Source organism: Amblyomma americanum, chromosome 1 (assembly GCF_052857255.1).
Source record: "Amblyomma americanum isolate KBUSLIRL-KWMA chromosome 1, ASM5285725v1, whole genome shotgun sequence".
NCBI classification, from domain to species: domain Eukaryota; kingdom Metazoa; phylum Arthropoda; class Arachnida; order Ixodida; family Ixodidae; genus Amblyomma; species Amblyomma americanum.
Window position 1 is genome coordinate 220,002,504 of NC_135497.1, and position 22,631 is coordinate 220,025,134.

General features: G+C 49.0%; 1 protein-coding gene across 1 annotated transcript in view; it reads left to right on the top strand.

Annotated features, from left to right (window-relative positions):
- LOC144114643 (glycosyltransferase 25 family member-like) overlaps positions 1 to 22,631 on the top strand; it is a 166,487-nt gene that overhangs the window by 125,348 nt on the left and 18,508 nt on the right. The window contains exon 2 of the mRNA XM_077648511.1: positions 3,289 to 3,363. Coding sequence (XP_077504637.1) covers positions 3,329 to 3,363 — 35 coding nt within the window. The 5' untranslated portion in view covers positions 3,289 to 3,328. The remainder of the gene's footprint in view (positions 1 to 3,288; positions 3,364 to 22,631) is intronic.

Below are 22,631 nucleotides of genomic sequence, written 5' to 3' on the forward strand. Positions count from 1 at the left end.
AGCAGCAGGTCTAGTTGTATGTACGTTGAAGCTTTAGGTTCCTTTACTTCGAGAAATATCTTCCGCAGTAAATCATCCCACTACATGCAGCATGCATATGCATCCATGGCATGCAGCTGGTGCTGCGCCGGGGCTTTAAGAATAGCGCCAGGAAGTGCGACTTGCACAATCTTGTGAGGATATCACGTCTTTTGCATGCTGGAAAGAGCAAAAAAACTGTGGTGGTACCATGTGGGGCTTAACGTCCCTAATGTACCCATGAGCTATGAGGGACACCTCGGTGGAAGGCTCCAAATTAACTTCGGCTATACCCGAGGTTCTTTAACGTGCCCTGTGAACGCACAATACGCAGGATTTTCTGCAATTCGCTTCCAGTGAAACGCAGCCGCTGCAGCCGGGCTTCAGTGTCTCCATCCTTGTACTCAGCACCGAAGCGCCAAAGTCACTGAGCCACTGCTGCCAGGGGAAAGAGTGGACGATAGAAAATAATATCCTTACTGCATGAGTGCTCTCTGATGTTTATGATTTACCGGGCATTGTTGGGGTCAGATAGGCGCTAACTCGCTGTAAAAAAAAATGTTATTGGAAAGATGGGGCAAAAAAGGTTGCGTGCGGTGTTACTCTTTCGATCTTCCAAAAATAATAACGTGCAGAAAAGTTCCCGTTCCCTTTTTCGAAAACTTTTTCAATGTGGTTACAAAACAGCGGGATTACAAACTCCACATTATGCTTGCTTGGCGTATACAGCGAACTGCTACAGCACAACTCAGTGTCGAGCCACCGCGGTGGCTCAGTAGTTAAGGTGCCCAGATGGTGACCTGAAAGACGTGGGTTCGATCCTTCTGCGGCGGTCGCATTTCGGTGGACGCGAAATGCTAGAGGCCCTGTGTACTGTGTGGTGCCAGTGCACATGAAAGCACCCCAGGTGGTAAAAATTATCCGGATCCCTCCACTGCGGCGCTCCTCATAGCATGAGGCGCTTTGGGACGTTAAACCCCATAAAACCAAACCTCTCAGTGTCGATTATTGCTGGCAGCCCATTTCCTGTACTCCCAATCGCGTGAACCGCGGTGGTCTGCACTAATGTTCGAATTTCGACCTCAACGCCGCTCGTGCCGTCTCCAAGCCAAAGCACTACAGACTTGCGCTCCTTCTCTTGCGAAGTATACTAGCGAGGTTATGCAAGACCAGTTCATACAATCACGACGCAAAGCTTTGCTTTGTGCTCGATGAAGGGCGTCAAGCCTATCCAAAAAGTACTGCATCGAGAGAAGGTGAATCGAAGGAAGAAGGCAGTGTAAAGCTTTTGGGCATTTTGCATCCGCGTGACTGCGTTCCGGGTCTCTTTACTCGCATGCGTGCCTGCTTTAATTCATGTTACCAACTGCACTGGACACCCGGGTTTGACAGGAGAGGCAACGCTTCTCGGGAGAGCGTCGGGTTTCCGAGGGGTCGCGTTACCAGCGTTGCAGCGCTCCGCACCATGCGCAACAGACCGCTCTGTTTGTGTGCAGCCCGGTGCAAGCAAACAAAGCACTAGTCGATGCATTTAGGTGTTAAGGCGTCGAGCTGCGCCTTTGATTGCACTTCATGTAATGTGTATACGAACAGGCTGGTTGTAAAAGTCCGAGAAACGCTTTCTTTATACTCCGTTCTGGCACGCCACCGCTTTTCATTAGCGAAAGTGAAAACCGTCGAGTTTGCTACTTAAACACGATACTGGCACGTCACCGCTTTTTCATAAAATGGGAGAATTGGTGCGTAAACACACGAACCAGCAGCAGCTTATATTGCGCACTCACGTGTCTTTTTCGGGCTGCATGAGTACAGCCGCTTTGAAGAGTTTGTGAAATGCACTCTCGGCGAAAAAACTTAATTTGTCCCGCTCCTTATCACGTCGCCTTTAATAGATGTATGTAGTCTAATTTTTGAAAGGCAGACTACCCAGTGCTTCATTAAATCGCAAGCTGGCGTCCCGGATGCATAGAAATATCTTTTTTCTTTTTCGCTAGAGTCTCCTTCCATAAACTTTCATCGGCGGGTGTGCATTTCAGCGTCTCATAGCGTGCGGTTGACTTAGATAGAACTGCTTTATGAAATCTCATTTTTCAAGTTGACTATGGCGCACTTGAAACAATCAGTAGCAGTTGTGTGAATTTTCGAGCATTTATTTGCGGTCAGATTGGTGTTTATTCCCGTTCATGCATACTGCTACGCATTAAAAATGTTCCGTTTGGTCGTGGGAAGCAAGCATCCTAACTGTCTTACACCGGAACCCGCTAATTTTCACCCCATTTTGAGTGCGGATCTATTATCGTTAAAACGCAATAGGCAATGCGTTTTACCTTCATGGAACAGACATGTACACGGGACTTTGCGCACGTTTCTGCGCGTCCTGCGCTGTCCATATTCGGTACTATCATGCTGTAAATTTGGCTGCCTGTTTTTCTTACTGCTACCAACGCTTACAGGAATGCATGGTCGGTCGGAGGATGTGCCTCATTTCTCATATTTCATGTCGTACGCGTCATTACAGAGCAGTATAATACTACAATGAGCACCTAAATGCGATGACTGCGGGCCTAAGTCTCTGGCTTCGGTGGTTGAAGAGCAGTGAATCTTTCTCTCTGCTTGGAAGAAGTTTCGCCGTAGCGCCTACCCTGCAGGTACACACTTACACCCGTTGCGCCTGTCCTCGTCGTGTTGGCTTAGCAGCTATGACGTTTGGCTGCTGAGTCGAAGGTGGCGGGATCGAATCACAGGGGCGGCGGCGGATGCACTCCGATGGAGGCAAAATGCAAAAACTCCCATGTTACTATGCGCTTATGCAGGGTATGTTGCTGGGCTAGTTGGTAGTTGTCGAACGTCATGGAATCGCAGCGCTGGCAGACAAGGACACAGAGATGTCACACACAAACAATTGCGCTGTGTTTGTGTGTCCTCTCTGTGTCCTTGTCTGCCAGCGCTGCGATTCCATGATGTTATTATGCGCTGTTAGTGAGTTAAGCTAAATAGCCGCAGGTGGTCTAAATTAATCCGAAGCCCTCCACTGCGGTTCTTGTTATATAAGACGCCCATGAGCAGCTTTGGGGCTTCAAAGCCCGCGTACCATACATAAATGTGTCACACACTTGCGTTTTCAGCCTTTAAACAACAAAAAAAGAAAACTTTTCGCCTTTCATCGGATGGGGGCGAATAAGTGTGATAGACGCGTGCCATTTTTTTCTTTTGCTGGCGATTTATTCTCCCCTCTCATTGTGTGTTTCGCTTTTGTTCTCCGAATTGCAGGACGCTGAACGACACCTACATCAACGAACATGGAATCCGCATGCTTCCCGAGTACGCTGACCCTTATCACAACAGGTGAGCTCCCCCTTGCTGGTTGTCCCTCGTCATCTTGCTGTGATTATAACTAAACATGCGGTCCGCATGTGTAAAAGCGGACGCGCCTTTCTTTTTTGTTTGTTTGTTTTCTAGACGTGTCATTGTACGCGGCTCGTACTAACGGCTAAATAAAATCGAAAAGATAACAATGCGCCTTGGTTTCTCTTCTTGTTGCTTTCTTTCCGCTTTCAGTTGCAGTTGAGCACCGAAAGCATGTGGTCACCTTGAGGCGTTTCTGGAAACCGTGGAATACGATTCTTAGTGCTGCATTTTTTCTCCTTAAGGACGTAGTGATGAGTGCGCTGTAGGAGACGTAAGAAATTTCCCGGTGGTACGTAGAGGTGGCAATTAGTGCGCGCCACCTTCTTCCACTGCTGCGTGCCCAGACAGCATACTTATCGCGTGCTTCTAGTCGTTGAGTGCTAGTGCCCGTGGCGACTGCAGTTACGGTGGGCTAATCTACGGAAAGCTGCACATGCCGCGATTAAGAGCACCCCTACCGCTAGCTGGTTACTATCGCCTTTTTGTGGCCGGACCGCGAGCTGTCCTAGTGAACTCCATCACGAAGTCGCCGAAACGTGCCCTCATGTGCAGCCGTTTCTAGCAGCGCATTAGCGGGGCACTGAGGCAACCTCCGTTAGAGTTTGCTTTCAAAGAACTGAGAGGTGTCGAAATCGGTGCATGTCTTTCACACTGCAGAAGAAAAAGCGACAGGCTTACGGGCTTCAATTTCACTGTCGTTGACACTTGCCGTGTCTCCGTGTAATGCATCTACTTGCCAGTCGCCCGTTTTCTTATGGCCGTGTTGTGATGACGGCTTGCGGCGAAGCGCCAGGCTTGGGAGAGTAGCACTTAATCATCACGGGGGCACAAGATATTACCGGCTTTAGACGGCTTGAAAAAGCATGCCTTGGAGCGTTCCCTGGAATCTTACATAAGCCTCGTGACGCAAAGCTTCCCATATTGTTTTTATGTATATCCCTCTGAGCAACTGCGCTGTCGAACGAGAGAGGGTCGAAGCCTGCAGAAAAGAGCGACTGCGCATATGACAAACGGCCCAAGTCACAGTGACCCTTGTGCGAGGGGACAACTGATCAGAAAAAAAAATTGAAGTTAGGGAGCCCATTTACTTATTTTGCGGATAGGTTTAAGAAAAAACAAGATTCGTATTTCGGGCATGCTAACTGCGCTGGAAATGGTCGGTGGGCCTAAAGAGCATAGTTTCTGCTTTAACTGCATCTCCGCCTGTTTCTTCTACCTTATTCCTACGCCCCTAGCTCGATTCATAAACTGCTCTCAGCCGTCTTAATGGCTCGTAGTAGTCCATGGTAATTTCTGCTAAGTACCTAGGCTCCATCATTTTCCTTGCAAAAACCGTACATATGAACCGCATACTCACAATTCAGGAGCTTTAGCGGCTGGATGTTTTGTAGTATTTGCTTTGAAAGCTACGCGCATAATTTCGATCTTTTTCAGGTCTGTGTATTGGCCCAACTATATATATATATATATATATTAAGAAATGCTGAGTGCCACAAGGATGCTGAAGTAAAGGGGAAAAAGCTATAAATCAAATTCACAGTGATTGAACTGTGCCGGCGTCAGTAATAAGCAGGAAGGCAACCAGTTCAATACTGAATTAAGTTGTCTCAATACCTTTAGCGTTGCAGCGTGATTCCTCAGTCTCAGACGGGGTCAAGTTTTCGTGAAATGCAGCCATCTCGACTCAGCTCTTGCTAAACGGCGATGCAGGCGCGTGTACGTCTAATGATTTGTATTAAAGGGCACCACGCACCCAGGGAAGAGCGCCAAGAGCAAGGGATTCAAACTCACGTCCAGGGACTCTGGAACTTTTTTTTTAGTGAGGCGGAGGGGGGAGGCAAGACTGCGAGCTTATTTTGTTATTTATTTATTTAATGCTCATTTAATTAATCAAGTTTACATTTTTTGTTTTTATTTTTATTTTTCACCGTTCACATGTTGATGAAAACTCACGTTGTGGTGACGACACTCCAACAGACAAGAAGACAACGAAAAGGCTTCCAGAAGAAACTGCTTAAGGGGCTGACTCGCGCCCACTAAGAACTGAATAACTCGGCGTCGGCGATAGCCACAAGCGTGCTCGGCGCTCATCAAAGTGAATGCCTGCATTTATTGGCCGCGCTCAATTTAAACCTGGCAAGGAACCTTCGAGATAAAGAACCAAAAAGCAGCTACAACAGTCTGGAAAAATGTGGAAGCATTTGCACGTGGCCACGATCAATGGAGATAAGTCTGTTCGCATCTGGCATTACAAAACAAAATGATAAAGCCGCGTGCCGGCGGTTTTGAGTTCGAACGAACAAACGGTGCAAAGATGCACGGCAATATAAAACGAATTCAAATGGGAAGCTTTACTCACGAGGAGTGATCAAGGCAAGTAAAAAAGTTTGTGCATAGTTTCTTTAAATTCTGCTAATCATGATCATGTACACGAGTCAGGCAGTCGGCCTCTGTTGGGACATGACTGGTTTAGGTTGCTCATGTACAGAATGCTTCACAACCGGCTACGAAGCCAAGTAGCTCTGCCCCACTGTGATTTGCATTAAACGAGTCCTAGAACTGAAATGTTTCAACTGTCAGAAATCTGATCCAAGTTTAAGCATTTGGAGACTAAAGGGGGGGGGGGGGGGAGGCTCCCCCCCCCTTTTCCGGGGTCCCTGCTCACCTCCTTCGCATTCAAAACGCGGTGCTAATCCACAGCACGGTATTTTATCTATGTATGGTATTTATTGCAACATGTTGGGGAATGTTTATGCACAGGTTCTTTAATGAGCTAACTGCTAGTTTCGTCCGCGCCTCTTAGAATATAGGGCTTTCAAGCGGTCCACTTTAGTCCTGGAGTAGCCTGTTCGATGTTCTCGCACCTAAAAGGGTGGAAAGAATATACAATGCATACGACGCATAGGCGTTCTTCTAATGGCGTCATCGTCCGCTTTCATGAAGCGCCTCTCCTCTGCCACTGTGTGGTTCTGGGTCGGTCATAAAGCGTTCGTTTGCTGTTTGAACTTCACAGCCGTTCTGAGCAAGAAGTGAATATAGCAGCGCGGTAGAAGACCGACTGAATCCTGCGTGATGGGACGCAGAGCCAAGAAGGATATTTGGGGAGGTGCTTTTCGAGAAACTAGAAAAAGCAAAGCAGCTTATCTTCAGCCGTCCCTCGCGAGCTGTGATACCTGTCGTTCCGTTTTATGCTTCCGTGCACAAGCAAGCGTGTCTTAAAAATAAGCCGTGTCTGCGCGCTAAGCTGCGACATTCGTGTCTTTCCGGTCTTTTTTCTTTTCTTGGGGGGGGGGGACTGACGTTCGGATTGAAGCGGAAGGATTGTTCGACAGAACGAGCCTTTTTTTTTTGTTTCCGAAGACAAAAATAATCTCTTTGTTATGAGTACACAGTTCTACGGAGTCGCCGTTTTGCGATGATCGTCGACATGCAACGTTTTTATGAAAGGCGAGGTCTTTTTTTTTTCTATTACCGCCTTGCTCCTCTTTATGTACTGCTGTTGTGATTACAACACCTTCGGTGGCTGTTATAGCTTGGGTGAGCTATGTATTTCAAACAGCGTCGGAGGAAGCGGGCAAAAGGAAAATTATAGTGTCATATGGAAGTGAGCCTCGTGATTGATGCATTTAATTGTAATTAGGGGATAATTGTCACACCTCTCAGAAACCTACTCTGCTTTGGGGGGCTTCCCCTTATAGAGAATTCTGTTTTTCGACTATACACAGCTGGTTGCAAATGGGGAAGCGGTTGTTGCGGGCCGTGTAACCATTGCGCCGGCATGTTCGCTGTCATTTCTAGTTAAGTGTGTCAGGTTGCTTCTCGCGTTTAACTAGTCATTTGAGACTTGATCATCTAACCAGCCAGGTGGTGTTTGGTACTCCCCGCTGCTATTAACAGGCGCCTTTCTAATTTGTCCTGCTCTCTTCGTTTGTCCAAAAACGCTGCATGCATTGCATACGAAAAAAATTAATATGGATTAGCCCAGCTAAACCAGGATATACGAAGTGAAAAGCGAGATTGAGGTCTCCCCTGACCCACGGAGCCGGTTTTGCGCCTTTCATTTCGTGAAAATGAACGGAGTTTGCAAAGTTGTCAACGCCAATGAACTCTATAAACGCCGTCGGCTCACTTGTTTTGTTTGGTTTTTTATCCTTTTGCCGCCGTTTAGCAAGGCGTGCTTCTCGTGATGCTGGCGTTTCAGCCTCTTGTCTAGCCTTGCACTTTTCATATCTTCGCTGCTTTTGAGCCAACTCCCTTGCTAACACTTCTGGGTCTTCTTCTCCTCCTTCCAAGGCGAAAGGTCAGACGACGGAGGCAGCGCGCGGCAGCAGCGACCACCTACGCTCCGCGTGACGTCACTCGGTTTCGCGCATGCGCAGCTGTGGCAAATCTGTAGTGTGGCTCCCGTGAAGCCCGGTGTTGACGAGCCTAGTGAAGCTTTTCGCTTCAAAAATGACGATGGCGACACTTTCGGCAGCGAAGTGCAACGGTGGAAGACGGAATGAAATGAGCCGATGGTTAAAGGAAATTCGAGCATAAAGCTTGATGGTGCCGGCAAAGCTGCACGGTAAAAGCGCTAACGACGTGTTGCAGGCCGTTAAATGTTTTATGTATTCAGCCCTAATGTTTATTTATGAATCATGTGGTCGCGGACACCGAGTGTGGCCATTTGTCAGAGTTTTATTCTCTCTGGAAGGCAAGCATGGGGCTGAGTGCGCGTTGTGCCCATTAAAATTGATGAGTTTCCGGGGGCGCCAAGATTCGAACCCGGCACTTCACGTATTCGACGCGAATGCTTCCTCGCGCATGGCCGTCGCGGGTTCTTTTTCCAGCGTATTTATTATCGTTTGAGTCAAAACTGCAACAACATTCAACTCTGTGGCAGAGGAGTGCCATAAAATTAAATTTGGGCACTGAGGTATTGTAAATTAAGAAAGAATGCATTTATTTTGGTGCCAAAAGATCCTAGCCATGTTAGAGGTACTGGCAGGTTGTGAAGTATGGGTCGCAGTGCTTTTGCCAGACGTTCTCAAGTTATTACCAACAGCTTGCAAATATCCCTCAAACGTATGCAGCTAATGTATCCTGCCTGTTATTTCTTTGAGCTACAGGACCGAAACTTGAAGGCCAAAGAAGAAACTAACGAATATAATGAGGACAACGCATCGGGCTCTTGAAGACAAATAGACAGGGTTGCTTGGCTGCGGGCTAGTGAGAGTTGCGCGCTGGGGAATTGCTTGAAAGGCAGGTATGACATCAGTTTGCGGAGCTAAGTATACTCGTATCCATCTAGTTTTCTTGGGGAACTTGTGCTGTCCCTGTGGTTCTAAAGTAATTCGCTGGCGTGGCACTCTCACGGTGATGAAGGGGTAACATTAAGCGGAAGAGAGAGTACGAGCACGCGTTGACGATGTCCTCGCTAAGATCAAGGAGGAGGAAGCGGACTGAGGCGGAACGCGTATTGCAGACAACAGGCAACCGGTAGTCCTTTAGGATATCAGAGCGGACATTGTGCGATTGAAAATACAGCCGTGAACGGCAGAGAATCGGATCAGGTAAGGTCCGGAAATTCGCTGGGATAGGGTGGCAGGCAGGGTTGTAGGCGTTACCGAAAGAAAGTAACTATATACGTTACTCGTTACGCAAAAAAGGAACGCGTTACCGCCCCACGTTAGCTACAAAAAAAGGTAACGTGTTACCGTTACTGAAAAAAGTGCCGCACGTTACTCAACCGTCACTCCATAGCCATAAATTTTATTCAGTGCGTCTTCTGTGCTGTGCAAAAACTCACGCTAACAATTTTATAAAGCTCATATTTCACATAAAGCTTCTAGCAAAAAAAAACAAACAAACGATCTTAGCCGAAATCTGGATCTAACAAGAATACTTTGCACAAATGTGCAGGAGCTTAGCAATGTTATAGTGGCACCGTAGCGGTGGCTATGTGGTTGAGCATCTGCCTCGCATGCGGGAGGTGCGGGGCTCGATCCCCAGTGCCACCGGGTACCCACCGATGATACAATGCATACAAGCTTTTCCTTGATCTGGTGCTCGGCTTATTTAGGGCGAAATGCTTGAGAATGGGTCTTTGACCCCACCTTGAGAATTCGAAAATACCTTGTGCCATGGCGCTCTTTGGCCATAGATGCCTTTGCGCCATAAAAATCCAAAATCCAATCCAGTGTTATACTGGCCTAAATGAGTCAGATCCCAGTGTTATACTGGCCTAAAGGAGTCGGAGTCGGGCCTAAAGGAGTCGGAACTTAAATCTGCAGTGAAGCTCCGCCCACATTCATCTGCCGCACACAGAATTCCTCCACGACGAAGTAGTCCGCTGCTTAAACGTTTCTCGTTACCTAAACAAGAAGCTTATCACAAGAAAATAATTATGAGCTTTAGAATTTTGATACGGGAATTCTTTGATATAGCCAGACATGTAGCTTAATGTTCGTCTAGCGGAGTAATACAAAACGCAGAGGACGGAGGCCCAGTGTTACGAACTGCTGTTTTTTTAAGTTGTATCCTACTTATAACTCTGTGGCACATGGTGAATCCATTTTCTGAATGTGACATTATAAACACAAACTGACACTTCATCATCAATTTTAACTTCACAAAGAAATCATCGCTCAACTCTTAACAAATTTACAGTAATTTTGAAAAATGTGATGTCCCAAAATGCTCGCATGCTTCCACTCTTTCTTTAGAGTTGTGTGTGTGTGAGTGGTTTGCGAAAGGGAGGTAGGTGAAGGCAAGTGTGTGAATGCGTTTTCGTGCACGTGTTTCTTGCTTTATGGGAATTTTTTCTTTTAATGCGGTGCGTCGTCAAGGGTAGGTGTTTTCTGGAATGCATGCGAGCCGCAACAAGGGTCGTCGTGAGCACCTGTACGTTTTATTTGCAACATTACTTTAGGTGATCTGCGCTTTTTTTTCTCTAAAAAACGGTGCGGCCTGGGGGGGGACAATTGGAATAAAAAGTCACTAGTAACCTGACTACTCACGTTACCGAGAAATGTTAACGAAAGTACGTAAACCGTTACAGTGATAACGAGTACGTTACTAATTTACCTAAAAAGGTAACGCGTTACCGCCGACACTGGTGGCAGGCGGCTTGCGCAAAGCATTGCTAATTTATGATGAATTGCAATTGTCTTTTTTCCTGCAGTAGGCGAAATTCGGCTAATGGTGGTTTATTGGAGAGGGTCAGTAGTATGTTCACACAAGCGCCTGCGGGCTTCAGTTCGTGCATCTAAGATGTGCAATAAATGCTGCTGCTTTCCACGATCACACCGGTCCCGCAGCTAGGGGCGGCAGGACGTGTTGGGGGACCTCCTTGCTTTTGTGCTTGTGAACCTGAAAAAAGCAAATATGGTAGAAGTAACAAAGCGCAGAGATTTTCGCCGTCAAAGATCTCTGTTTTCTTCCTTTCTTGTGTTGTATTCTTATACCTGCGTAGTATTTTCGTTCTGGTCATCAGATCGACATGTTTCGGGGCCATGTGCAGCCGGCAGCAAACATTTGTGGGATGCGTACGCTCGGGAACAAGTTTATTGCAGCGCTGCCTCGCGACCAAGTCACCCGGTATTATTACTAGCAGGTGGAGCATGCCCGACCGCTCACGCAGTTGCAGGTATTTTCAAGCGTTTGACATGCATGACTGTGCCAAAGCCAATTTCTAGGGCTCGTTCAAAGCACGGTGCACCTTTTTTGCCCTCAAGGCACCAGAAATTTTAGTGTGGAATAGTTGCGCTGTAACATTATTATATGAGCCTTAGTTTTGTAAACATGCGTTGAAGAAGCGTGCAATGCTGTTACGACATTATGCCGCATGCTTCAGGTTACTACGTCATCGCTCTATACTGAAAATTTGCGCACTTTTCGAAGAGAAACTTGCGAAAGTGAAGGTGGTGGCGGTGGTGGTATCTTTGGGCTATTTTCGGGAGGAATACTGGACGCGAGTTATGTTGCCCAATTCGTGGGATCACTCTTGGCGTCCAAGCGAGGGGAAGTGGGACGTGGGTTAGATATGGGAGGGGGGTGGGTTAACTGCTGTCTCCGTCGTCACTGCGCTCCTCGTAACCCAGGGGTCGGTGGGGGGGCGGGGGGGGGGGTGTAGCTGGCTTTCCGCAATCGGCAGGCTTGCAGGTCACACCGCAGCAACAGCATCAGCTGCAGTATGGGAGGAAGAGCCGCCGCGCGGTGGGAGTGGCGCACAGGCGTCGGGGGCTTGCTGGAGGCAAGCAGCGTGGCCTTGGAACAGCCGCAAGGCTAGCCATAGGCGCAGCAAAGACTGCAGGGCAGCCGTGGCTATCCGTAGGTGGCCGTCACGTCGAATAATCCACGCGGCAGCAGGAGAAGTCCGCAGGAAACTCCTGCAGGGGGGCAACGCCCTGCAGGGCAGCAGGTCGCAGCGCAGCAGCGCGGCGGGGAACGGGTGAGTACCGCCGTTTCCGGCGGCGCTAGGGTTCTCTGCGCGCAAGTGCATACCGCAGAAGTGGCATTGTTGGACACGAGCCTGGGAGAGCCGTCGGAGGCTGAAACAGAGCAGCAACGTGGCGGTTTCGGTGGAGACCGCCATGGTAGGCGGCGCGAATGTGCCCCACGCACACTAGAGCAGCCTTCCTGCTGCACTTCGTCCACCAGGAAGGCTGCTCTCGCGCTAGGGAACAGCTCAGCAGGCGCTGAGAGGGTGGGGTGAGCCGCCGTCGGCTTCCGCTGTGCCAGCTGCTGGTGGTTAGCTCGAAGCAGGAACGTAGGCCGTCCACCGCTGCAGCTTGTTAACAACAACGGCCCGAGGAAGTTCTCCCTGCAGGCGTAGACGACTACGCGGCCGCCGAAGCGGCCGACGCTTTGGGTGGCCCTACTTGAAAGTAGGGGCGCGGCCGCCTAAGCGGCCGATGGCCGGTGGAGAAGCCCTAGTAGTAGCGCGAGGGTCGCCGGTTGGCGCGGGGACGCGCGCGGGGTTCCTCGAACTCGTTCCGCAGGACAGGCAGCACGATGGCCCGGGCGCGAAGGTGAAGGCGCCGAGTGCGTTCGGGTTTGCAACGGATTAAAAACATTAAAAATGGGGGGGGGGGGGGGGGGGGGGTCTTTGCAGCGAGGAGGGAAAGGGGACTGGCGCGTGCTGGGAGCCGCCGAGTTAGCTGCCGAGACACAAAAGCCGGTCGCGATAGCTCGCCGAACGTGTGTCACTATAGCCTCTCCTGCTGAGGACCTAGGCAGTGTATTCAGCTCACCTTGACATCATTTGTGGCAAAAATCTAATTACCGCTGCCAAAGTCCGTCAACAGTTGGTCTAATTTTCGGAATTAGGAGCGCGCAGCGCAAGCCGCCCGATTCGAGCGTAAACTGAATTCGTGATTTACCCGCGTGCTGCGAATATTACCCCCTCCCCTCCCCCCGCCTTTGCGCGCCGTGGAGCTGCCCTTCGGGGTCCGTGCGGCCTCTGCGCCCGTTAGGGACTTTGGGCTGCCTGATTGTCTTCCGCCCAGGCGCGGAACGAGCCAGTGGAGCGACGCGAAAATTCGACCAGTGTTTCGTCGTTGTGGGAAATAACCGCGATGTGGGGCGCGCAGAGGGCGCTGGGTTCTCTCGGCAAGAGCTTGACAACGCACACTGCCTGCGCAGCAGCCGTAACCGTATACCGCATCCTACTCCGTCGTAATTGGACGACTCACCGACCCGGTATCGGGAGAACTCTGCAGTGGCTTGCGAATATATCCGCGGCTTGTACTCACCGCTCTGGTGCAGGGGCACGGAAGGTAGCGTATTGATTGCTACGGCAGCTTCCGGTTCTAATGAAGCGTGTCGTTGTGCCGCTAATGAATATGTCCGCCTTCGTCTGCTGTTATGACCGCTTTGCCGGCGTTGTTCGCGGCGCAGCGCTACAGCGATTTAAGCCCATTCAAACCGGCCACCGGCGAACCCTTCCGTGAATACCTGATTCGGATACCCTAACACCGCGTTCGCGTTCTTAACTTTAACGCTCGGTACCTTTCCATAAATTTCATCCGCGTTGCGACACGCATCACTCGTCATTAAAAACTCTTCGGCTTTTCACGATATGTACACACGACCGTGCGCGACTCGCTCAGGCGGCGCGTCGCGCATCGACGAAGCGATATTGCGGTCGTTAGCGAGCGTGGAGCCTTTCTGTAATCGTGCGCCTGCGCTAACGAGTTCTCTCGTGTCGCCCGTAAACATGACACGTGTTCCTTCTGAGGGCTAACGAGGCGCTACCACCCGTTTCGTTTTTGCTTAATCCTGGTATACGGTCTTTCGTACTGAACAGTGTTTACGGCGGCGCGCGCTGCTACTTCCAGTGTGTACGGCGGGCGACTCGCTAATACAGAGCGTGACAACAACTTAACGACGCGTAAATCACCGGCCACCGCTCACCTCTCGCCCCTTCCCCCTCCGCCAATCTGTTTAGAGGCGCCAAGGGGGCTTTTCTTATGGTCGAGGGGAGGAATACTTCCTCTTATTTCCTGGCGCTCAATGGCACGCTTACAGACGCAAGCCGTGTCCCCCCGCGTCGCCCTGTGTCGCGATTAGGCCGCCCTGCCCCGGTGCAGCGCTGGGCTGCGCAGGCGGCGCAGAGCCGGCTGTCCGGTCACGTGTCCTGGCCGTTGGCGCGGTAGTAAACCGCTCTTCGGCTGACGCGAGGCGAGCAGTGCAGAAGCGCGCCGCTGAAATCTTCTTTAGCGTGGCGTGCCATCCTGGCTACTCCGTTTTGGTTTGCTCCTCTGCAAGCTCGGAAAACACTGTTGTCGTCAGCGCGCCGAGGTTTTCGGGTGCTTCACGGCTTGCTTTGGCGTAAATGGCGACAGCGGAGCGCCTGTAGCAGCAGCAGGCTGTCTCTCCTTCGGAAACACCGATGTTTCCGATCCCCTTCCCCCTCGTACTTTCTCGTTTCGACTGTCATTGCTAGGGCCCGGAACTTAGGCATTTGCCTAAACATGCCTATAAATGCCTAAATGGGGCATTTTTGCACTTTCCTGCTTTTTTGTCATTTTATAGGAATACTTCATATTTAACCCCACTTGTTGCCTATAAATGCCTAAATCCGGCATTTCGGTGCTTAGTGCCGTTTTTCAATTTTGAGACATCTGTCTAAGCATGGGGGAAGGCGCGCCCCAATGCACGCACAAAGGGCGTGGGTTTCGCCAAACGTTTTTCTCGAAGTGTAGCTGGCGCAACCACAGAGGTTATATAACCTCGATGAGTGTAACCCGACACCCGAACCAGCGCCGTCCAGCCGGGTACCATCACCTCAACACGCTCCGTCCAGCCGGGGGCCGTCGCCTCAACGCGCGCAAGTCCCGTACACTCGCGCGCTCACTGCTCGCTGATTGCTCGGTCAACTCTCGGCCGCCTAGCCCTCAATAGAGAATGTACACTTTTTGCCTGCCGCTTCCAGAACACGCGACACTGCCTTGAGCGGGCTTACAACATTTGCTTCGTCAGCGCTGTACATTTCATTTCGTATTGACATGCCGAAAGAAAAGACATCGAGAGGCACTCGTTGCAGGCAGTGGGTTTCGCAGTTTGGAGATGTTTTTTTTTTCAACTGATGGAACTGTGCTTTTCTACAAAGCGTGCGAAACTTCAGTATCAAGGGAGAAGCGATGCCATGTAGCGCAACACGTCGCTACCAACAAGCATACTGCAAACCTGAAGCGGACGAAAGAGGGGACATCGCCGCTCCTACTGGAAGAGGCTTTCGCGGTATTTCGACAGCGAAGGAATTGTAATTCGCCAAAGAGTTGCGTCAAGCATTTTTTCGCGGCAGATATCGCGTTGTGGAAACTAACCAACAGTGATCTTCGGAGCTTTCTGGAAAAGTACACCAAGCAGCATGTTCCAGATGAATCAACACTTCGTAAGAGATATGTGAAAGAGTGCTACGAGGATACTCTCGCAAAAGTCAGAATTGAAATTGGTGAAAATAACATTTGGGTGTCAGTGGACGAAACCACGGACGCTAGCGGGCGGAATGTGGCCAACTTTATCGTCGGAATATTCAGTCCAGAGAAACCCGGACGGGCAATCCTGCTCAAATCCTGCGCAATCCTGCTTGAAAGGGTGAGCCATTCGAGGATAGCTGAATTTTTTCACTTCATCTCTGGAGCTTTTATGGCCAGGAAATATTCAGTGTGAGAATGTACTTTTGTTCGTCACGGATGGGGCATCCTGCATGTGCAAGGCAGGAAAGGGGCTGACGCTTTTATAAAACATGATGGTTCACCTGACCTGCGTTGTTCGTGCAATGCATCGTGTTGCCGAATGTTCCCGGCTCTCTTTTCCCTAAGTGGACGCGCTAGTATCGAGCACAGAACAGGTGTTTCCTAAATCTCCGTCAAGAATTGCTGTTTTCCGCGCCACAGCACCTGACTTTCCTCTGCGGCCAAAGTCTGTTTTGACCAGATGGGGAACATGCATAAAAGCAGCAGTATATAATGCGCGGCACTTTGAAGTCGTCAAATCTGTCTTTGAGGAAATCAAGGGTGACGCTGCGCGCGTGATCAAAGCAAGAGCGAATTTCGAAGAGACGAGTTTGGAAAGAAACCTGACATGCATCAGTGCAAACTTCTCAACATTGACGGAAAGGATGACAAAGTTGTAAAAGGCTGGACTCTCAATGGATGAATCACTGAAGGCAGTCGAAGAAGTACAAGCAGCACTTCTGGGACTGGAATGAAAGGGCGCTACTGCTTCTACGAAGATGCAACTATGGTAGAAATAAATGGAGGACTAGAAACAATTTCCCAAATCAGACCTTCTACCCGGAGACGATACGGCCACATCACCTGAAGGCCTGAGCCCCTATGAACTCTCATGTTTCAGGTTCGCGCCACTAACTTCATGTGATGTCGAAAGAAGCTTTTGAAAGTACAGCGCTATGCTTAGTGAAAACCGAAGGAGCTTCGAGTTCGAAAACCTGAGAATGTGCTTTATTGTGGCCTGCTTCAATTGAGGACCGCGTACGCTCCGTGCTTGACTAACAAATCTTGCACTAATAAATAAAGAGTATTATTCAAAGCGCCTATTCTTGCTTTATAGCGCCTAACTTCCATATTTTTTCGAGCCTAGATGCCTGCCCAATTCGGGGTTCTTTAGGGCCTAAATGTCCGGGCCCTAGTCATTACGCTTACGTTGTAACCTTGTTTCTTTTATTTTGCACACTGTGACAGCTTAGTGCGCAGCATTGTTTTCTTGTATTTGTCGCATCACAGTTTAACGCGGGTACTATACTGTATATCCTTCTCTAATCAAGTTGGTCTTGACGATCGGGGGACTAACCAAAGTAAGTGCGAGCAAGCTGGCATTCCATCTTTTGAAGCACAGACCGTAAAAGTGACATGGCACACTGAGAGAAGGGACAAACAGGACACTGTGTTTCCTTCAGCGGTTCCCCTTTTGACTCGCTGTCTTATTCAAGAAAAAATAAATAATAAGAAGCGCTTGTGTAGCAAAAGCTGTTGAAAAGCTGTAAACACTGAATCAGGCTTTTCGTACCGCTTTGGTGGCATGGCCCGGTGAATACCAGTCAGCGACGTAGCCAAACATTTTTCTAATAGAGAGTATTCACCGACGTCACAGCGACAGCCATTTTGTTGTCCGTGGAGCACTACGAAAGGCTGGCAGCGTGTCTAAAGCGATTATCGCCTCCTGCTCCGGCCTGCACCGCCGAGGCTACGCGCCGCAGAATAAAATGGCGCCCGTTACGTCACGTAACTACCCCTTCAGAGTGTTGGAGAAGACCAGTTCACTGAGTCAGCGTAATTTTACTTAGTAATGCGTTCCTATGAAGACAGATTCATGGTTGTTTCTCTGCGCTACAGGCGCAACAAGAAAAAACTGTTTGTATGCCTGCATGCATAGAATTGCTAGGTGAAATTTTCTTAGTGAGTGAATGTCAGAAACACACAGCGCCGTGAAAACCAAAATTTAGGACATATGGTAGCAAAGGAGTGGTGCTCTGCAATTTGATTGTGGTTTTCCTTCACGGCAGCCTTCGAGCTGGCTGAGCTTAGAAGTCAGCACAAAGCGTTTTTTCTTCTTCACGTTTGCATGCATCAGTGTGTCTAGACATGTGGGACATCCTTGCGTGTAGATGCTGTCACGTTTCACCAAACGGCGAGAAAGAAAGGGCGCGCATTAAGGTTTCGGAAGACCTATGGATAAGACTGAGTTAAAAACACCCCAATAATCTCCTATTTGTAATAAGGGTAATCAATGGTTCGACGAAAATTCGTCTGATCAGATATGAATTAAAGAAAAAGGAACGCGGTCACTGACCAAGTCATGAAATTCAAGACGTTTCGGAACCTCGTACGGGTTCCTTGATCACTGAGCGGGAGAAGAAATCGTCGCGACGTATATGCGTAACACGTGGCGCAAGGAGCGTGCGTAGATGGGTGGCATGGTTCCTTGCACCCGGTTCATGGTAGCCGGTGTCGACTGGATGATTAGAGATTCCATCAGCCGCCGAGATGACACGCTCCTTTCCCTCGCGATGACAGTGACGTGGTCCCAGTCAATTGTGTGAGCATGCTCTTGCACATGCTGGGCAATGGCGTTCGTCGTGGGGTTATTATTTCTTACGTCACGTTTGTGGTCGTTAAGCCTTCTGAGGAACTTTCCTGTTTCGCCAACGTAAACCTGGGGGCAATCAGCACATGGGATCTGGTAGATGACACCTGGAAATGCTTCAATCGGCAGTTTATCTTTCACGTTCACGAGCTGGTTAGGGAGCTTGCTGGTCGGGATGTGGGCAATGCGCATGTCATATTTTGAAAACACACGGGATAGTGCTTCGCTGATTCACTGGACGTAAGGAATGGCAGCGCGTGCCTGGAATGTCTTGTTTCTTTGTGTTTCCGGGTTTAACATCCGCTTCTGAATATTGTAGACAAAGCGACTAGGGCAGTCGTTATTAGTCAGCGCTCGGTGAATCGTCCTCAGCTCGTTTGCAATGAATTTTCATCTGCGCAGATGCGTACGGCACGTGTTATTAAGGACGATACCACCGACGTCTTGTGGCCGGCCGGATGACAAGACGTAAAATTGAGGTAGCGACCTGTATGCGTAGGCTTCCTATAGACCGAGTAGGTGAGGGCGCCTTCATCCCGGTGAACCAGTACATCCAGGAATGGCAAAGAGCCGTCTTTCGCAAGTTCAGGGGTGAACTGTATATGCGTATTCTGGGCGTTCTGGCTGTCCAGGAAACGTGAGACGTCTTGTTTCTTCAAAATTAAGAAGCACTTGTCTACGTAGCGGTAGAAGACTTTCGGTGCGGGATTGAAGGTGGCTAGTACATTTTCTTCCAGGGCTTCCATTACTAAATTGGCCGTTGTAACTGATATTGACACCCCTATTGCCGTGCCTTGCGCCTGCTGATAGAAACTTCCGCCGTAGGAACTATAAGCGTTGTCAAGGCAAAATCTCAGCAGCTCGCAAAGCTCCGGAATTTCGAAGGGTGTGCGGCTAGGGGGACCAGTGTCAGCTTCCAGGGTTTTTTCACACGTAGCTACTGCTAAATCCACTGGTACGCTAGTAAAAAGCGAGCTGCTGAGATTTTGCCTTGGCAACACTTATTGCATGAAAAATATGTAATGAATAAAGCTAGTAGGAATGTAGCTGTCATGAAAAATAGGGCTCTGTGGAATTACAATAGGTATGAAGTGGTAAGAGGGATATGGAAAGGGATGATGGTTCCTAGCCTGACTTTCGGTAATGCGGTCCTGTACATGAGACCAGATGTTCAAGCAAGGTTAGAAATTAAACAACGTGGCGTAGGGAGGCTAGCTTTGGGAGCACATGGCAATACACCAAATCAGGGGGTACAAGGTGACATGGGATGGGCGTCGTTCGAGAGCAGAGAAGCTAGCAGTAAGATAGCATTTGAGGAGCGATTGAGAAAAATGGGGGAAAAGCAGTGGGCTAGGAAAGTTTTCAGATACCTGTATATAAGGAATGTTTATACGAAATGGAGAAAGCGAACTAGAAAATTGACAAGCAAATATCTGGACAGCAGTAGGGGGGCAAATCAGCAATTATCGGTTAAGAAAAAGGTTAAAGAAACAGAGACAGCTCTGTGTAAATCAGGAATGCTGACGAAATCAGCAGTGGGAGCATATAGGAGTTTTAAGCAGGAAATCGCCAAAGAAAATATCTATGATAATTGTAGGGGAAGCTCTGTTGTTTGAGGCCAGGACGGGAGTTTTGCGGACTAAGAGATATAGAGTCAGGTGCCACGAGAGAGACACGTTGTGTGTTGCGTGCGGAGAGGAGGAGGAAACGGCTCAACACTTGATACTTGTCTGTAAAGGGCTTCACCCTACAGTGGAAAGAAGGGAGGCTGATTTATTCAGGGTATTGGGGTTTAAGGACAGTGAAGGGAAAGTAGATTTTAAGCGGGTAGAAGTAACCAAGCGAAGATTATCTGATTGGTGGCTAAAATCAAGAGAAGAGTAAAATTTCATAAATCATGGCTAGGTGGCCTGAGCCACCGCCCGATTTAAAGGGTTCAGCCGTATCCATCCATCCATCGGAGCAGACGACGCGGCAGGAGTAGCAAGCAGCGTAAAACGCGGCGCGCAATTCTGCTACTGTGTATACTCCTCTCCTTATAGTAAGAGTGATATGCGGGCACGATCGTTAAAGTGCTAAGTGTTGTTTTTGTTAAGCCATGTGCACATGTACTTTAATAAAAGCTGCTCATCAAGGAAATTATGAAGGCGGCGGCCGGGCACACATACCGAACGTTTCTGTAGTAGCGAGAAGAATTCCTCAGTTTTCACCTTTATCGACGGTAATTATTAGTGTGCTTCTTTGCGCAAAACACGCATTCTCATCACAAGTCGTATCTGATCCAATATATAAGGAGAAACATTAAGGAAGCGTTTTTGTGAGCGATGAGTGAATGGAAAAATTCTTACTGTCGTAGTTAGAATAAAACATACACGCACAAAAAAGTTTTCACAACTTTAGCATCTTTCCAGATAGAGGCTTTGATGTGAGCGGCTTCACTACGTCGTTCCTGCAGTCACTGATAACGCGCATAGTTTGTAAAAACAGGCCGAAAAAACTTTGTGCAGATGAGTTTCAGAAGCTGGCCGTGGTGATCATTGCAAACAAGCTCACATTTCAGTGCTCCATGTTCTGCAAGAGCATCAACTGCATTGTTTACTGCAGCTTGCAGGGGTTTTGATAAGAACCTTTTTTTGTTGAGCAACACCTCGACGTAGTTCTTGAGGGCGTACAGAACATACACAAACTGCGTTGACGGAGAAAGGAGGCCTAGCTCCTCTGTCCTTGTGACGGACCAAACTGTCACTGGGCGCAGATAAGGCTGGTCGCGTAAGAAGTGCATTGCAGTTGCTGCAATCAATTTTTTCTTGAACAACGAGAGCCAAATAACCTCCTAACATCGCAAGCGCTGGAGTGTCTGGCGCTGGCAGCAACGTTTTCTGTGTCCTCAGAAGGTCTTCGAGGAGACTTTTCGCCTCCGTTGGGAAGTCATCCGCACGCTGTGTGACTGCAGGTTTGTGTGTACGGCTCAGGGCTCGAAGTGCTTGCCTTTTCGTTTCTGTTACGTTGCAATCTTGGGAAGCAGACACTAAGCCAGTTTCCAAGGCCTTCTCTACGCCAGCGAGTACCGCTCTAGCGTCTGTCTGATGACTGCTTCCAGCAGACCGCCTTAACCAGCCAAAAAACGACACTGTGGGTTCCGTAGAAAACTTTCTGGTCAAAACAAACTTGAACCCTTCATTAGCAATGAGGTACCTGACGCATTCCACGTTTGTCGTCATCACAGGCGCTTGATACGTTTCCTTGCTTAGGAACTGTTTCACATAGCAGTTACGCCGCATGTCTTCAAGATAGCTTAAGAAGCTAGAACATTGTCAGCCAACTCAGGGGCCCATCTTCGACAGAGTCATATTGTCTGCTGTGTGGCATTTTTTTTAATGTGCTGCACGCAATTGCTCACATCCATTAGAAGGAACCGGCGGTGCATCGTGTCCATAAACATGATGGTTGGACCCATAGCAGCAAAGCTCATGTCACCTGTCGTGTGTCCTGATTGTTCCTCGAGGAGTTTGAGCGCAGCAGTGACCGGAGGTGAGAGGACCTGGACGGCCCTTGAAACATTCATTTTCTCAATGTTTTACGGAAAGACGTGCTTACGCGTTAAAAAACGAACAAGTTTCACGATTCTCCCTTGTTGCATCTTGTAGAGGTCTTTGAGGTGGGAGGAGGAAACCTCGCCGTCCTTACCCAAGTTCACGGGCAAGGAATTTATATCTCACGTTCTTAATTATGTGACATTGGTCGAATGCGAGAAACAACTTTCTTGTCGGATCTTGAAGGTGCTGTATGCAGAGCGTTAAATTTCCATTACACAGCAGTTGAAAAGCAAGAACGTTGATTTTGTGATCATCGGCCACAATCCGTACAATCTTAAAGCCAATTCCTTCCACTTCTTTTAGGACGTACTTTATCAGGGAAAACAGCTTCTGGCCAGTGCAGTTTCTCGTGAAGAAATACCCCGCAGGTATCCGGATGCGCACCGAAAGCCCCACTAGCACAAATCACAGAAGTGAGTTGGCTAAAACAGGATCGCTACGGGCTCTGTCTTCCGTGCTGTTCCCCAGGTCTACTTCCTCCACAAATGAATCTATCAGCTTGTTATATTGAATCCTCTGCTGAATTCGCATCTCATCAACTACTAACGAGCACACCTTGGCCTGCTCGGCTTTTAGGCCCGTTACCTCCGACTCAAGGCGTTGCTTAACAAGAGATGTGAAGCGTACCTCGCCTGAATAGACTCCGAGGAATCTGCAAATAGAGCTGCATGGCAGCTTCAGGAGACCTTCTTTGCGGACGTGCTCGTACGCCCGTGTTGACAGGTTCCTTAAAATTATGCAATGACGCACAACTCCGGCCAGGTTGGCCTGATTTTTGAAAACTTTTTGACTTGGTCGACCAGAAGGCCTGCACCTAAGTGCTTTTCACTCGCGGCTTTGACGACGCCGGCAAAAGCAACAAGATGACAGTCCTCTTTCAGTTGTCTTAGTTCCTCCTTGTACTTGTCCACTGTTTGTTTTTGTCGCTCTATTCGGGTTTTCATGTCTCGCCCTTTTCGTCGCCACTTCTGGCGTTCGACAACAGAAATAGAACTGCGGATGTCAGCCTGTGTC